The sequence below is a fragment of the Podarcis filfolensis genome, assembly GCF_964270895.1.
Source record: "Podarcis filfolensis genome assembly, chromosome: 1".
NCBI lineage: Eukaryota > Metazoa > Chordata > Lepidosauria > Squamata > Lacertidae > Podarcis > Podarcis filfolensis.
This window is the reverse complement of record NC_139604.1, coordinates 71,593,383-71,610,575: the sequence shown is the minus strand read 5'-3', so window position 1 is coordinate 71,610,575 and position 17,193 is coordinate 71,593,383. Positions and strand designations below refer to the sequence as shown.

Sequence of the window (17,193 nt, the reverse complement as noted above, 5' to 3'; positions counted from 1 at the left end):
CTTTTTTATTTTAAAAAGACACAACCCTCTTGTTTCACACAGAGCTCTGTCCTTCTCTTGTAAACAATGATGTCCAGTGAAGTGATGCCAGAAGTAGCTTAACAGACTGACTCTGATTACACTCAACCAGTGACTACGCAAACTTAAGGAATCACCATATCTTTGGGGGTTGACTACAGTCTTTTCTTAAAGTGTAAATAAGTAAACAAATCTATGAGACAAAGCAGTGTTCTGTGAATCAGGGGTGGGAACTTGCAGCCCTCCCAGATGTTGTTGAATTCTTAACTCCTCTGTCTGCCCCAGCCAGCATAGCCAGTGGTTAGAGAGGATGGGAGCTGCAGTCAAACAGTCTCTGCTGTGCTGCAGGTTCTCCATCCCTGCTAGGAGGGGCAGTGTGGGAAGTGATGTCTTGCCAAACCCAGGGCTGTAAGTTCTGGAAGTCATTCATTGTTCTATTGCACTGTCATGAAAACACAGCCTCAAAATAGCAGAATGAAACTTTGCTGGTTCACCTTGGGCAGCTGCAAAATAAAAATAAAAATGGTGGACTGTTACAAAAAACACACACATTTTAGTTCCTTAATTTATAATTTAACTTTAGGGCAAATAGAAATTGCCTATGGCGTATCATACTGCGTGTATTGATGTCTACCAGAGTAAACATTCCCTTGAGCCTATTAATTTATTCAGCCTCAACTTTGTCCTCCGATCAGCTAATTTTGTCCCCCCCCCCCGTGAGTTTCTTTGGTCTTTACTACTGCAGAGAAACAAACAAAACAAACAAACAAACAAACAAACAAACAAACAGAAACAGTTTAAAGTAAAGCACAGAATTTTTAAGCAAACACATTAAATATGAAAAATATATTTCCAAGTGTGGAGCATGATATATAATAAGTCCTTGCCAAAGGTCCTAGTAATCGCAGAACCTTTTGGTGTCATTGTTTTCTTGTTATTTCAATAAATTGCATATAAATAAAATTGTATTTTTGTAATCATAATGTAAATAAATAGTTAGTGTATATTTATAGAAATGATCAACCTACAAAAGAAATTAAATAACCATAAATTACCAGCAAAAATAATTTTAAAATCAACTGAGTGATATATACATAGGCTAGTGAGACAACTGTATTGAAGAACCAAAGAAACTTAGTCACCCATAAGTTTAAGTCTAATAAAAATGATATTTTAATCTATCAGCCAATCAAAACTAATTGTATCATTGCAATACATTCACATTGTGTGTATTCAATTGTTGTTTGTTCCAAAAATGTAGTCAACAGTGGGTATGAAAAATAGTGCAACTGAATCCTGATTAATGTAGGTGAATTTCTGACACACTGGCTTGATGGTATGTTCCTCTGGTGCTGCTAACACCCTAGGACTTTTCTGCTTCAGCCTCTCCTGGGAGTGGGTGAGGCGGGCAGCATGAGGTAAGAAGGAACATAATCCCAGGTTGAGGGCTGCTTGTTTGGAATTTAATATCAACTATTTAATATTTCAGTTAAACAGAACTAAACACCTCTGTAGTGGATTCTTAATTTTATTTTGAAAATAGCTCAATTTAGTACTAATCAAATCCTACATTAGGTTTTGAATCATACTAATAATTTCAGTTTTACTTAGTTGAGAATGTAAATTTATTTGTTTGAAAACATACTTTAAACTAACCAAATTAGAAGGCTTGTAGGAGTCTTACATTTTAGAATCTTGAATATCAGCCATGCAAGGTGCTTAAGTATAAATTCCTTCAGGGTTTTAAGCCCTTTGGCCTCTTGTCCTAAATTTAATTTCATGCCTGAGGCCTCTGCAAGGCAGAGATTGAAAAGGGGATTATGTGACAACTTTTTGAAGTCATTATTAAAAAGAAACTTGCTATTCACTTAAATAGTCCTAATCCAGTATGGAGCTATACTTACCTAAGTCAATGGGACACATAATTTTGCACTGGTTTCTGGCTAATATATTTTGTCATAGGGAAATACTGATGAATCCTAATTCATTCAAACAATACATATTTTAAATTGTATCATTTACAATTTAATTATCTAAGTAAGTATTTTATAAACCTGCCCTCTGTGCATTCTTCCTAGATACAGTTGTCATAATATCCTTATTCAATAAGCAATTCATTTTGTTGGTAACATGTTTGTGTAATTTGTAGAAGTTGAAAGCAGGATAATTGTTTCAAGACTAAAGGGGGCATTGCTGGAAAGAGGATACTCTTAACATATGGTATCTGTGAGCACGATGCAATCATGGAGTCAAAATATGGTGTATAAATAATTTGATATATATTAAACGTTTTGTATGGCAATAGTTGCAACACAGTTTTTCAATTAGAGATCATCCCCGTGCAAAGACATTCATATTGCAAGCATATGCGGCTGCATGTAATACTGTAGAAAACCTCCTTTGAAAGCATATTTTTCCTTGGGATGTTTTTGAAAATGACTTTTGCTAACCACTAAATGCCTTTACATGCAACTTTATTTACTCCAAAATGACTGAATATATTGTTTAAGCAAGATGAGCGTACACAAAAACCCCCTAACTTTATATGCGCAATAACTGTTAATGATAGGTGTCTAAAGGTTGTGAGCTTTATTGGTTGAAAATTGCTGCATGGCTAAGGGTAGATATATTGACATATTTGAACCAGTGATCTTATAAGAACTCTGACAGCAATATATGTATTCCATGCATACTAGAGACATGCTTGCCAGTCAATATAAGTCAGCTACCACTTGAATGGTGCTTCATGTTTGTAACACAAATTCATCTTGGACTCTAAGGCTGCGTACACATTGCCATTTATTCTGGCTCCAGTGCACTCCCATTGCTGGTGTTTGAAGCCATGGACACATGACATTAGCCACAACCCATATCTATCCTGGAGTTTGGTACTGCTGTTTGGTGCATTTCCCCTGAAACCAGATTCTGTCCGATTTAAAAACATAAGCTGCATTAAACATTGGCAGGGATGGGGGACGACAAGGTTGAACTTCATAACTGCCATAGGGCTGAGCAGGAGTCCTCTAGTGTCACTCTCTGAAAATGGCCGGAAATGCAGGTAGGAGTGGAACCCCTGCATGACTGTGCCTCCAACTCCAAGCCCTCAGTTTATTTTATTTATTAAACTTGTATACCTCCCTTTACTCGCAGTTCTCAGGGCGGTAAAGTACAATATAAAAGCACAAAATACATGATGAAAACAAGAACAAAAACCCCACAAAGCAATACCCCCACCATAAACACATTTGAAAGGGGTATAAGATAATAACCGGGCAAAGGCCTGGTTGAAGAGGAATGGTTTTTGCCTGGCACCTAAATGAATAATGAAGGCACCAGGTGGACCTGCCTGAGGAGAGCATTCGACAGAGAAGCCACTGCAGAAAAGCCCTGTTCTGTTTTGCCACCCTCCAGACCTCTCATAGAAGAAGCACATGAAGAAGGGCCTTCGATTATGATCTCAGGGTCTGGGTAGGTTTATATGGAGAGAGGCAGTCCTGAGTTGCTCTAGGAGGATGCCATGGTTGATGATACTGAATGTCACTGTGAGAGAGTAAACAAGGCCACATTCTCCAGCTCCAAGTCTCTATCATTATGAAGATCATCAACCAAGGTGACAGAAGCCATTTCAGTGCTGAAACAGGTTTGAGGTGGGTTGCGCTAATCTGCTTCCTCCTTTCATGCATGGTCAATACTCATTGAATGCCTTGCTTAAGAAGGGGATATTTAAGATTTAGGCCACCTATGAATTTTAAATCCCAGCTAAACCAGACACACTTCCTTCATAGCAGGCTCACCAATTTTCAGCATTCCATTCACAGCTAGATGAGTTGGTAATACACAATCTTTAGGAGTTAAGTTTCTCTCTGCTAGCACTGGAATGGAGAAATGACAACACTGAAGAGGTGCCCAATTTTGCCATGGACTGGTGAGCCACTCGCTATGCCTTGGCAGCCGAGATCTGCCAACCCTTTAGACTATTTCAGCAATGGACAACGTCAGGCTTGTGGGATCATTCCACCAACTGGAAATAGGTACAAAATGGTGGCCTATGGGGCAAAACCAGCTACCGACTGCACACAGTGATTCTGGGTTAACTTACTTAAATAAGTACAAATCTACATCTGAGTTACTGCAGACCAGGGTTAGATAGCTACACAAAGATCTGGTTGAAGGCAACTAATTTAATACTAATACTTTGCAGATGTAGAATATTGAAACTTGGAGAGAAGTGATTAGTACAGCATGGAGACAATTGTACTTGCAGTTTTAAGAAACAGCAAATTATAACAGAATTTATAAAGTTCCATTTTACAGCTGGGGAACAGTGATGCTCAGAGATGAGGTACATCAGGGTGCTGCATCAGACTACAGGTTTTTGTTGTTGCTTTTGTTGAGCAGATGGGAATCAGAAATCCTTGCTGACATCTTGAACAGCCGATATACCCTGATTCTTTGCCCAATCCACTTTTTGGGGTGTTTATAGTTTTAAGCGTCTCTCCAGAATTTCTCTTTTACCAGCTGGGCAAGATCTCCTCAGCACTGCTGGCACACCTAGGTTTACCTCAGGACTGCTGATTGATTCTTCACATGCCGTTCGCTTTCATAGGAATCTCAGCAGCTCTTGGGTCTCTTTGGCTGCTCACAGCATCATCTGGTCTGTTCAGCAAACACCCACATATAACCATATTCTGTATAAATCCTCAGTCTCCAATTTTACCTCAGACAGCAGCATGCAGTCATTGTGCTTTCCCCTCACAGTCCCCTATGCAGGAAATAACGCTTTGTCATTTTACAGCCTTACAATACTTTCAAATATGACATATCCAGGGCTATACACACGTGTGTGTGTGTGTGTGTGTCCATGTCCTTTCTTTATGAAGTTATATATGCATACTTTCTGATGGCAGTCGCTAGGCCCTCTGAACCTATAAAGGCTCTTCTGGCTATTGGACACTCAGGGTCAGTACATGGGAACCTTTTCAGAATCTCAAAGCTACAGAGAACCAAGTGCGTGTTTCAGAGTTTTAACTCTCTCTATCTCTCTCTCTTCCTCCCTCTCTGTGTTTCAGCATCTCTGACAGGCTCTTGCAGAAAATAATTTTGAGCCTTGCAACATAACAAATAGAAATATATGCCTCATGCAGAAGTATTATACATTTATTCTGGTTCCGCTCCCTTGCCTGGGTACAATCAAATAACATTCCTTTTCTGAACAGAACGCCATACCTACTGAAGTGTACTTCATGCAGCACAATGAAATCACATACATTTATTATGAAACTACTGTAACAGCATGGTAAAACTAAGAAATCCTTAAGTGCACTTCACTCTGAACTTTTTCTGAACTTGAGGATACATAGCCTGGGACTTTAAGGTGCCTGGTCTCCAGGATCCCACTATTATTATTTCAGACTTACCTTTAGTCTTGCTTCTCCAAGAGTGCATATAGACTGCTTTTCAAAAAGAATTCAAGCACATTCCCCCCCTCCTGCTTTCAGAACATATTGGGAACTTAGAAGAGATTCCACAATGGATTGTGTCATTGGTCTTCCTCTGCCCCACTTCTGTTGGGTGGGCTGTTGTCCTTTCTTTTAATCATTCAAAGAGCTGTTTGTAACGATCCTTAATTTCAATCACCAAACCAACCAGAATCGCTTTAAGTGCTGCAAAACTGCTTTTGTGGGGCGGAGTTCATAAGCTCACAAACACTGGTTAATCTGCCCTGGGCACACGCTTTCACTTATGTAGAAATGAATTCACAATTTCGTTAAAATTCACAGCATGCTCTAGCTGACATAGATGAATGTATTCCAAAAGAGACAGGGTAAAATTAAGCACACACCAGTTTTTCCTGTCACTATGGAGAGTGAAAGAACAGCTGCACTTGTTTAACTCTTAAGTTCAGATGGGGAACCTCTGATCCTCCAGATACCTTTGAGCTCCAACTCCTGTCATCCCCAAACAGCTTGGCCAGTGGGAATGATGGGAGTTGTGGTCCAGTAATATCTGGAGGGCCACTGGTTCCTTGTCACTTTTAAACCTTTTGGTTGTAATATATTTATTATTCTCAAATAAATCAGTGTTATTTCCCCTTTAAATGAAGAGTTAAAGTCACAAGGAAACAGAAGTTCAATTTATCACATGTACTTTCTTAGTGTGAACAGAGGTAGTGTCAAACTTAAAGGTGTTGTTTTAATAAACTTGATAATCCATACTTCCATTTAAACACACACACACACACACACACACACACACACGGGTTTATGTTTGGTTTTAGGTTTCATTTAACATGAGTAGGATCACTAGAACAAACTGATTAGGAAGCTAACATATTTCTCTTGTAACAAAATAAACCTCAAACACTTCCTTGTCTCTAAATGGTTTCTGTATCTAACTGTTCCCATCACTGAGAAGCCAAAACAGTGTTGGATTTCTGAAGTGGAAGAATTTGATGCATTCTGGGGAGGGAGGACATGAATATCACTGTAGACACTCTGTGCCGGAGGCTATTGTATCTCCACTCAGAGATGTCTGCCAGGGTGATACACTGTAGAGATTTATTTTTTTAAAAAAAGACTGAATGGTTAAGAATCCTGAAATGAAAGCATGCAGAAAGTTGCTATTAAAAAAAAAAAAGTCTACAAGCTCAATCTTTCTCTAAATGGTGTTTCTCTGATTACACTTTAGATAGATGGGTCAATTTAGAAGAATGCATTCCAGGATGAGGATAAATTGTACCTGACAATTACACTCTGACAAGCATAATTGAAAAATGTGGGATAGGAAATGGTGCCCTTGTCATCGGTTGTTATGTGAAATTTTCTCTCTAAAGTAGGGACGGGCAAGAAAGCCTTGGAGGTTCATCTGGGGAATCTCATCAGGCCGCTAGTATATTTTCTGTTCCTTGTTTTCCTCTGTATTATGCAACCCTAACTATGCAAGACCTGGCAAAGGGCTCTTCCTCCCTTCACCCCAATTTACATTAGGCACGCACCCTTGTTTTGCTGCTTTAGGTATCACATAGGACAATGCTATCAGTGGCTGCAATGTGTGTCTTCTCCCTCCATTGTCAGAGGCACCATTCCTTTGAATACCACTTGCTACGAATCACAGGTAGAAAGAGTGTTGTTGTACTCAGGTCCTGCTTGCAGCCTTCCCATAATAATCTGCTTGGCTACTGTGAAAGCAGGGTGCCCTGGACTTGATTCAGCAGGGCACTTACGCTCTTATGCTAAACACCTTCAAAACGGAAAAGGAAAATATGCTTCAACAACCCTACCTAGACACACAATTTAGTATGGTGTATTTGGATTTTAAATTTTATTTATTTTCCTTGTTGACAATGGTTTTATACCACGTTACAGTGCCTGGAGATTCTTCCTGGTTAGGTGGTTTATAATTTTTTCTAAGTGAATAATATAGACATATGCTTGGGGTGCAGCTCCCTGAACATAGGCCTCTACTGTGCTCTTTAATTCTCTTCATCTTCCCAGTGAAGGCAGCAATTAAGGCAACAATGAAGCCCTGCCATTTTCATAGTGGAGACTGCCAACCATTTTCTCCCATGCAAGCTGAGCCACAGACAACGGGTGCTTTAAATGCCTCCCTGTGCCTCCTTGTTGTTAACAACAACAACAACGGGCTTTGTCCGAGTTGCTCAGTTACTCCTACCCTGCTGTGTTTTGGAATGAGTGGTTTAACTGGATTATAAGAAAGGTGTGTCTGCAGGGCTCCGTCCAGAAGCTCTCAGCTTCATATTAGGGAACAGAGAATATCTGTGTCGTCTTGTCTCACATGAGAACCAGTCAGTAGGAACTAATTTTGCTGGCCTTCTGGTCACTGCTCTTCTTATGTCCTTATGTGAGGCATCTGCTGATATGTCTCTCTCTCTCCCTCCCTCCCTGTGTGTGTGTGTTTCAGCAACCCTATCCAGACACACAATTCTAATCCTGTATACTTGTTTGGCTCTCATTAAAAACCTTTGACTCCATTAGAAACAGTGGAGTAGCCATTGCTTCTTCATGCCAGAATCCTAGCCTCCGTTCCAGAACCTTACTCCACTACTGGTTGGTGTGGTGGAGATGACGCCACTCTCTTAACTCCCGAGTTTCTGCAGCTTATGTGGGCAGGGTGGTGGCAAGGGTTAGAGGTGCCTGGATCCACCAGTGAGAGTGCTGGATTGACTCTGTTAGTGAGTCTCCACAGCTCTGACCTTGCCCCTGTCCTTGCCCCACCCACATAAATTGCAGCAATGCAGCTGCCAGGAGGGTAGCTCTGCCCTGCCACACTTGATGCTCCTGGTCAAGGATGCAAAATTTCATGTGCTGAGCACCTGAGGAATGTGCTGCCTTCTATCAGGTAAGACTATTTGCCTGCCTAGCCCAGTATAGTGTAGTATCCCAGTATTGCCCCATCTGCCCTACACATTTAAAGTGGTATCATACCACTTATAATACAAAAAGTTATAGCTCCCCCTAGAGAATTCTAGGAACTGTAGTTTTTTAGAATCATAGAATCATAGAATCATAGAGTTGGAAGAGACCACAAGGGCCATCGAGTCCAACCCCCTGCCAAGCAGGAAACACCATCAGAGCACTCCTGACATATGGTTGTCAAGCCTCTGCTTAAAGACCTCCAAAGAAGGAGACTCCACCACACTCCTTGGCAGCAAATTCCACTGTCGAACAGCTCTTACTGTCAGGAAGTTCTTCCTAATGTTTAGGTGGAATCTTCTTTCTTGTAGTTTGGATCCATTGCTCCGTGTCCGCTTCTCTGGAGCAGCAGAAAACAACCTTTCTCCCTCCTCTATGTGACATCCTTTTATATATTTGAACATGGCTATCATATCACCCCTTAACTTCCTCTTCTCCAGGCTAAACATGCCCAGCTCCCTTAGCCGTTCCTCATAAGGCATTGTTTCCAGGCCTTTGACCATTTTGGTTGCCCTCCTCTGGACACGTTCCAGTTTGTCAGTGTCCTTTTTGAACTGTGGTGCCCAGAACTGGACACAGTACTCCAGGTGAGGTCTGACCAGAGCAGAATTTTTAAGGCTGCTGAGAGTTGCTAGAACACCCCATTCCCCTCAGACAGCTACAATTCCCAGAATTTCATGGGAATAGGGGTTGATTGTTAACCACTCTGGGAATTGTAGCTCTCCATGGGGAAGAAGGGCCTTATGACAACTCTCAGCATGTTTAACTTTACAGCATTCTTTGGGGGAAGCTATAACTGTTTAAAGTGGTATGACACTGTTTTACATGTGTAGTGCAGATGAGGCCCAGCATCTTCAGCAGAGAGATCTTTCCCCGCCAAAGGTTGTTTAGGGTGTTTGTCCTGAGCAGGGCAAGTAATTGGGGATGAGATGGAAGGAAGAAATGTTCTATATCTTTGTCCTGTAATGCCTCCCCTCCCTTTGGCAAGTAGTTTTTAAATAACAAAATCCACAGTTGGGCAATACCTTTTATGAGGACCAGCTGAAATTTCACAAAATATTGGCAAGCTCTTTAGTCATGCAGAATTCTTCACCAAATACAAAGTAGGGGATGGGGAGAAGAGGTAATTATATATATATATAAAATAAAAATAAAGACTAAAAATTAGTCAAAAATTAGTCCAGATGTTTCAAGCCATAAGGCCATCTTCTAGACTCAATTCCAAGATGAAGACAGCAGGGTGAAAAACCCTCTGGCACGTGTTGCAGCTGTTGGGTTACATCCTGACGTGCAGATCCTCAGGCATGTTAAAACTATTTTCAGTGGCATGTCTGCAGCTGATCAATCCTAAAGTGTCAGATTACAGCTGTTTGGCAGATTGTTTTGTTGCCAGTGAAAGAGGTGATGTGGAATATAGGCTGTCGATTTGAAATGTTTCATAACTGGAGGAAAGGTTAGAACAGGCCATCTCACCTGGTTAAAAAGTATTGTAACATTTTCCAAATGTATAAATATTGTTGCATACTGCCATCTAGTGGATAAAGTACATCTTTAAAAATGAGAATTCTCCATGGCCCCATCGGCACTACCCAAAATCTCACTTCCAACGCTGCCTGTTCCTGCATTTTGGGGTGAGGGTTCCCTCATCTGCTCACATTTCAGGTGTCCTGTAGCAAAACCCAACTTTTCTCCCAACCCAAAAGTTTTTCTGATATGCTTTCCCCTGAACATGTCTTTGGCATATCACTATGCCTGCCTTGTCTTGTTATTTCCCATGCTTTTTACTCCCCATAAGCAGGTCACATTTCCCTCACTCCTGCGTGCCTTAACTTCTTCCTGCTTCCTCTGTTGTTCATTTCTGGCACCCCTCCTTGTGCTGTGGAACTCTTTTACCTGGGGGGAAGTCCCTTTGCAGTGAATAGGGCTTACTTCTGAGGAGGAGGCAGCACATGCACCATCTCTGCCATATCACTCACTCCTCTCACCGCAACCAATTGCATAGAAATTATGTGGTTTTTGTTTATTATCGCTATTATGGCTTTTAGTGCATTTCTTCTCAAAAGAGCTAACTTCTTCTCCTCTCCATTAATACCCTCACAACAATCCTGTGAGGTAGGTTAGGCTGAGAGACAATGACTGGCCCAAAGTCACCCAGTGGGCTTAACAGCCATGTGGGGATTAGAACACTGATCTCCCACGTCCAAGTCTAGCACTGTAACCACTACTCCACACCGGCTCTCCAAAGAAGATTTGATTACAGAGGAGAGGATATATAAGACAGGAGGAACTGGAGCCTTTTCTTTTATACGTAGAACTGCACTGCATACCGTTGAGGTGGGTGTCAGGGACAGGTCAGCAATAACTCACAAGGTACCAGTGAAATTAACTCTTTATCCAAAGAAACAAAACAGCTCAGGCCTAGTGAGCACAGCAACTCTTCCCAGTAGGTCTTGCCCCAATGGAGCAGTTGTGAGGACTGAAGGTCCCTGCCTTCCTACAGCTCTTTAAGTCTCCTCCTCCTCCAGGTCCTTCCCAAGGAACCTGAGACTTCTCCACCATTACTGTCTTTGTTCCACCCTTCATACCTCTTTGGGTCCTAGGAAACCAGTGAAGGAGGGGAGCTGGTTGCAGCAGGAGGGGGAGACTCCCTGGCTTCTTCAGTAGCCCGCCTGTGCTCTGCCTCTGATTCTGGGCTGCTCTCTGCCACAGCCTCTTCCTGCTCACTAAACCCTGTAACCTCTTCAGCTTCAGGCACCTCCTCCTCCCCCCCCAGTCGTCTCCCTCTGACCACTCCTTGTTGTCCCACCACAACTCCCTGGCTCTGAGCCTTCTTCCCTTGGGAGTTCCCAAGCTGGTGCCTCCCACCATTCCTCTGTGTCCAGCCAGTCCACGACACTGTCATGAACGGCGCAGAGATCTGAAATAAACAGGATGTTGGTGTCGATGTCAACAGCACACATTCAGTTATCTGTTGAAAAATTGCAGACTTGAAACTCTGTATTTGAAATGTATATTAGTATTGGGGAAATGTACAAAATGCTAATTAAAGAATAAGTTGGAAATTTCCACTTCAGCAGTGTAGGATTAAAAAGGAAGAGTCATTAGAAGCATGCATAATACAAATGAGTCCATTAGAAGAAGGTGAGGCTAGACGTAAATAGCCCTCATGATGCCGGCAAATGTTTCTTCAGAGTCAGTCCTGTCATTACATCTTGCGTCTTTTCATCTTTCAGTGCCTTCAGAAGCTTATCTAGAAACAGGGATGGAACATGACACATGTTAGTCATCAACCACAAATGCAAATGCACAGTCCTTTGAGAAAAGAATGTAAAATCCAAGCACACAACTCCTGATTAATACTGACCTTTGATGTACTGATATTAAAGTACAACCTTCTTGGCCTAGTAGGGATTTGGACCTGGATCTCATGGATCCTAGTCCAGTACTTTATTTACTCTAAAGTAAATATATATATATAAGAATGTATGGGAATATCATATATTGTGTGTGTGTGTGCGCGCGCGCGCGCACACACACACACACACACACATTTTATGTATCTTTATTGCTCTTTTTTCTCCCACTCACCTTTCCTTCTTTTTTCCTGTAACACTTTATTTCTTTTAATTGAAATCACTTCAATAAAATATAAATATTACTATAAAATAAATAGTCATTATCAGCGGTGCAGCCAGGTAATTTTAGACCCCGGACTTAATGATCTTACGGTCTCTCCTACCCTGAGATTTTGATGTGTATTATTTCACTTAAAGAAATGCAAACCATCCAGCAGTGGTGGACCTGGGTACATTGGCACCCTGTGTGAGTGCAAAATTTGCCCCCCCCCCATCCTGCACCCTTGAGCTACCTTCTCAAAGGTGGTTAAGGAGATGCCCGGCTTTGGGAAGGTGGCACAAGGCTCTGACAGGGTCCTAGAGCCTACCTACTTACTTTCTAAAGCTGGGAAACTAGGCTTTGGGAAGGAGGACTTTAGGACCCTGTCAGAGCCCTCACACCTGCTTCCCAAAGCCCAGCGCCTTTCTTACTTGGCTTTGAAACAGCTTCCCCTCAGCTCAGTGCCCAGTATGTGCACCGCTCACACAGCCCTAAATCTGCCCCTGCATCCTGTGATCCCCACAACCACTGCCTCCACAGATAAATACACAGAGTAACCTGATCCTATGCATGTTTATTGCTATATTCCATACAGTGTGCACTCCTTGGTTATACAAGTATTGGCTCCATTCAAGAAGAAGAAGAAGAGTTTGGATTTGATATCCCGCTTTATCACTCCCCTTCAGGAGTCTCAAAGCGGCTAACATTCTCCTTTCCCTTCCTCCCCCACAACAAACACTCTGTGAGGTGAGTGAGGCTGAGAGACTTCAAAGAAGTGTGACTGGCCCAAGGTCACCCAGCAGCTGCATGTGGAGGAGCGGAGATGCGAACCCGGTTCCCCAGATTACGAGTCCACCGCTCTTCACCACTACACCACACTGGCTCACTGGCAAGAGATTTTATAATGCTTTTTTCTGTTCTACCTTATACCAGTATCCACTGAAAGTCATTATCTATCTTCATATTAATTAGTACAGGACATTTGCTGTCTCAAAGTCTTTACAGCCCCTGTCTCATTCTTTTGTGTAAGAACCTTGGTGGATAGACTACATTTTCACACATTTACAGGCTGAGAAACTGTGTCTTGGACTAAAATATTAAAGGATACCCACCAAGTCTTGTAATAAGGATCAATGATATACTTCCAAAACTGGGGCAAAGTGTTTGACTGGCTCCATGCTAATCTTGCCTCAAATTCTCTCCATCTCTGAGATCCCAGTAAATGTATTTTTTTTTAATGAATTTTATATATTTTAGTACATCAATTATACAATTGTCATCATTTAACTTACACTCTTCAACTTCCACACACATCCCTCTGTGGGGGTCTTATTTAGTCCTTATTAAGCTGCATTTCCTTAATTACCACCCCTCTTCTGCTTATTTTTAACTGCTGATCATATATCTAACCCATGGGTAAGCAAACTAAGGCCTGGAGGCCGGATCTGGCCCAATTGCCTTCTAAATCCGGACCGCAGATGGTCCGGGAATCAGCATGTTTTTACATGAGTAGAATGTCGTTTTATTTAAATGCATCTCTGGGTTATTTGTGAGGCATAGGAATTCGTTCACCTCCCCAATATAGTCCGGCCCCCCACGAGGTCTGAGGGACAGTGGACCAGACCGCTGCTGAAAAAGTTTGCTGACCCCTGATCTAACCCCACTTGGAAGTTTATCAGATTGTTATATTTCTTTTCCAAAGTATCCCCACGCTTCTTTTATATCCGACTCATCCTGATTTCTTATCTTTGCAGTTAAAATTGCTAGCTCAGCGTATTCTATTAGCTTATTCTGCCATTCTACTTTTGTGGGAATATTTTTGTCCTTCCACCTTTGAGCATAAATTATTTTTGCCACTGTTATTGCATAAAGGAAAAGACTAAATACTTTCTTGGATATTTCTTCCCTACTATATTTAGTAAATACATCTCTGGTTTCTTGGGAAATGAGATCCTTAACATCTAAACCACAGAGCCTAGGGCTTGCTGATCAGAAGGTCGGCGGTTTGAATCCCCGTGATGCTCCCATTGCTCGGTCCCTGCTCCTGCCAACCTAGCAGTTCAAAAGCACGTCAAAGTGCAAGTAGTTAAATAGGTACCACTCCGGCAGGAAGGTAAACAGTGTTTCCGTGCGCTGCTCTGGTTCGCCAGAAGTGCCTTAGTCATGCTGGCCACATGACCCAGAAGCTGTCCAGCGGCTCCCTCAGCCAATAAAGCGAGATGAGTGCTGCAACCCCAGAGTCGTCCACGACTGAACCTTTATATCATCTCCCAATACTCTTTGGCTTTCTTACAAATCCACCACATGTGTATAAATGTCCCTTCAATCTCTTCACATTGAGATCCCAGTAAATGTCTAACAGGGCCAACACTTCCCCCACCCGCCAGATCAATTACAGGCCTTCTACATTTCAATGGCCATTGGTAGAGAAACTCCACAAATGGAATACACTCATTGTCTTTTATTAACGTTCTATGTTATTTCTTAAAGGGAGACACAAACTGTTTTTTTTTTTAATGGATTGCTTTCTTCTTCCTGCCCTCTTTTGTTCTGACTGAATCCCCTCTCTCTCTCTCTCTCTCTCTCTCTTATAAAAACTGGGGCTAAATAAAGAAGAGGAAGTAGGTGCTCCACTTCTGACTGGGGGATGCTTCCAGATCGTTTATTTGTCACCAAAGTGTCTCAAAATGGTTTGCAAAATAAAAATAGAAATAACAAGAAACATTAAAACTAAATATATATGTAAATAGTAGCAATGAAACAAGACTTAAAGTGCCCATCCATATCTATTTATCCACACACAGACACACAAGGGGCTGTTCCCTGCTTGCATCACTCACCAACCCCATCTATTCCCACCTCCATCCACACCCTTGACCAAAGCCACCCCTCCCTCCTGCTCTCCCCTTAGATCTCACTAAACCTCTACAGCTCACCTGGGCTGCTTGCTTGCCACAACAAACCATCCACATCTTAATGTTAAAGCCTTTAAAACACTCGGATGATGCATTAGAAAGTTTGAACGTTTCTCAGGGCATTTAAATGTGTTATTAGAATAACAATAAGAAATGCCAGGTCATTTAATTGCATCCATAGAAGGTGTCTGTGTAGAGAGTGACTTGGTATGTATTTTTATCAATGGGTCTTTCAAGTTCCGCTGTAGGTTGGACCAATGTGAAATATCTCTTTACTGATTTATTACAGAATGTTAAGGGTGGGGTGGGTGGGATGGAGAAACCCTGTTTGTCACTTCAAAAAAACAACAACTTCAGATTAACAAGCTTAAGTACTCTTAGGGAAAGAACAAATAAGTGACTTTAGCTAAGCTTATTGTGTGTGGGGGACATAAGAAAGAAAAGGGTGTATAATAGTTCAAAATCTGGATGGATTGCAGGGGTAAGATGTCATGTTCAATGTCCCCAAATCTTTCATGTGTATTACATTTAAGACATTGGGCTGGATGGTTAGGGTACATGTCTGGATCATTACGGTACAAGACCAAGAGAGCCTCAGGGATATTTGGTGGGGTTGTACAAAGAGGCTTTGGGATCTCAGCCTTTGGATTACTCACATTGCTGTGGGTCTGAGCCGTCCCCAGTGAGTGCCAGCAGCTCCAGCTCCTTCAGGCGGATGCCAAGCTCACAGATCTCTCCATCTGGCTGTTGCTGCTGATGTGTCCCACTTCCACGTGTGCTGTCAGCAGCAGGACAGAAGAAGCGCAATGGCTCATAGGGGATGGGGGCCAGACCAGCTGGCCAGGGGGGTGGGCAGCAGCGCTCATTGGTGGGTGGGAGGAGTCCAAGCCCAGGTGGAGGTCTCTGAGGCCCAGCTGACCCTGTTTCCCCTCCTCGCAGTGGCACAAAGAGCTTCCTCCAAAGGCTGCAATCAGCAAGGGTGGTACTCTGTGTGGTTCGGTCATAGAGGGAGGGGAAGTATAGAGGGGGTGGTGGCCGAGGGGGTGGAGGAGGCTGTTGCTGGTGGCTCATGAGGCTCCTCCTGATGGCTCTGCATCTACTGCCGCCACCATGGAAACAGTGGAATCTGGAAGATTCATGGGTTTTTTAGTGTTCTAAATAGATTAATCCTATACAAGTTGTGCCTGTCACTTTAAGGAAACAGAAAGTAGACCTTAGAAGGAAATGGCTGGAGAGTTACAAAACTGGAACCTGGTTTTAATGAACTAAAAGAGTTGGGTAAATCTGTCAATTTCAGTTTCACTCAGTTTCTCATTTTTCCAGTCTTAAATCCAGTGCTCTACATTTCCATAGCAGCTTGTGATTTTTTTTAAGTACTTATGGAAAATTATCAGCATTTGAAGTGTGAATTATTTCTCTGAATATACCCAAGCTTGTACGCAATTTTGCCTAATGTACACATTTTTGCACATCAATTTTGCCTAATATAATGCATTCTGTATGCTATTTTCACTGATGTATGCATTTTTATGCACACCTTACACTAGCATATATATTCCTGGACACATTACTTGGCTGGAGAACAGCATTGTAAAATTCGGAGAAGTGCAAATTCCACAGGATGGCTGTGTTGGGTTCTCATGTTGTTTCAAAAAGTGTGAATTAGGTGGATTTGCCTTGAAATGTGAACTGAATTGAATTCCCCCTCCATTCCTAACCAGGAATGCAGAACCTGTCTAGCAGAGAGAGAGAGAGAGAGAGAGAGAGAGAGAGAGAGAGCTATAAAGTATGCATAGGCAAACTTGGCCCTCCGGCTGTTTTGGGACTACAACTCCCATCATCCCTAGCTAACAGGACCAGTGGTCAGGGATGATGGGAATTGTAGTCCCAAAACAGCTGGAAGGCCGAGTTTGCCTGTGCCTGCTATAAAGGGAATGGGCTTAACATTTCATGAAGTAAAAAACTGTATAATCTTTAAATCATAACCAAGCCAATTTACTGTGCTCTGCTAATTTATTTACTCTATATTCTGCAGCAGAGGGTGGGTGCTATATCAGACTTTACCCTTCTACAGTGGGAGTTATTTCCAAAATCTGCCTGCAGGACTTTGGGTTTGCTCAAACAGGTGCTCCAGGCTGGAAGGGGCTGGCTCCGTGCTTCAATTTAGGCCTGGTACCTGACCAGTTCTATTAGTTCTGTTGGAAGCAGCAACT

General features: G+C 42.2%; 1 protein-coding gene across 1 annotated transcript; it reads right to left on the bottom strand.

Moving 5' to 3' along the window:
• Positions 1 to 11,446: 11,446 nt before the first annotated feature.
• Positions 11,447 to 16,083, bottom strand: LOC310749256 (uncharacterized protein C11orf91 homolog). The gene is made up of 2 exons (XM_083585931.1): positions 15,637 to 16,083; positions 11,447 to 11,700 (listed from the first exon to the last, which is right to left on the bottom strand). Exons 1-2 carry the CDS (start codon positions 16,049 to 16,051, stop codon positions 11,615 to 11,617), a joined length of 501 nt encoding a protein of 166 aa, XP_083442057.1. The 5' UTR covers positions 16,052 to 16,083; the 3' UTR covers positions 11,447 to 11,614.
• Between the last annotated feature and the right edge of the window lie 1,110 nt (positions 16,084 to 17,193).

Excerpts from the sequence above, each read along its gene's own strand:
- LOC310749256 (XM_083585931.1), bottom strand. The coding sequence starts at position 16,051 with ATGAGCCACCAGCAACAGCCTCCTCCACCCCCTCGGCCACCACCCCCT. Across the intron at positions 11,701-15,636 it reads CGGCTCAGACCCACAGCAAT|ATAAGCTTCTGAAGGCACTG; the intron begins GTGAGTAATCCA and ends CCCTGTTTCTAG.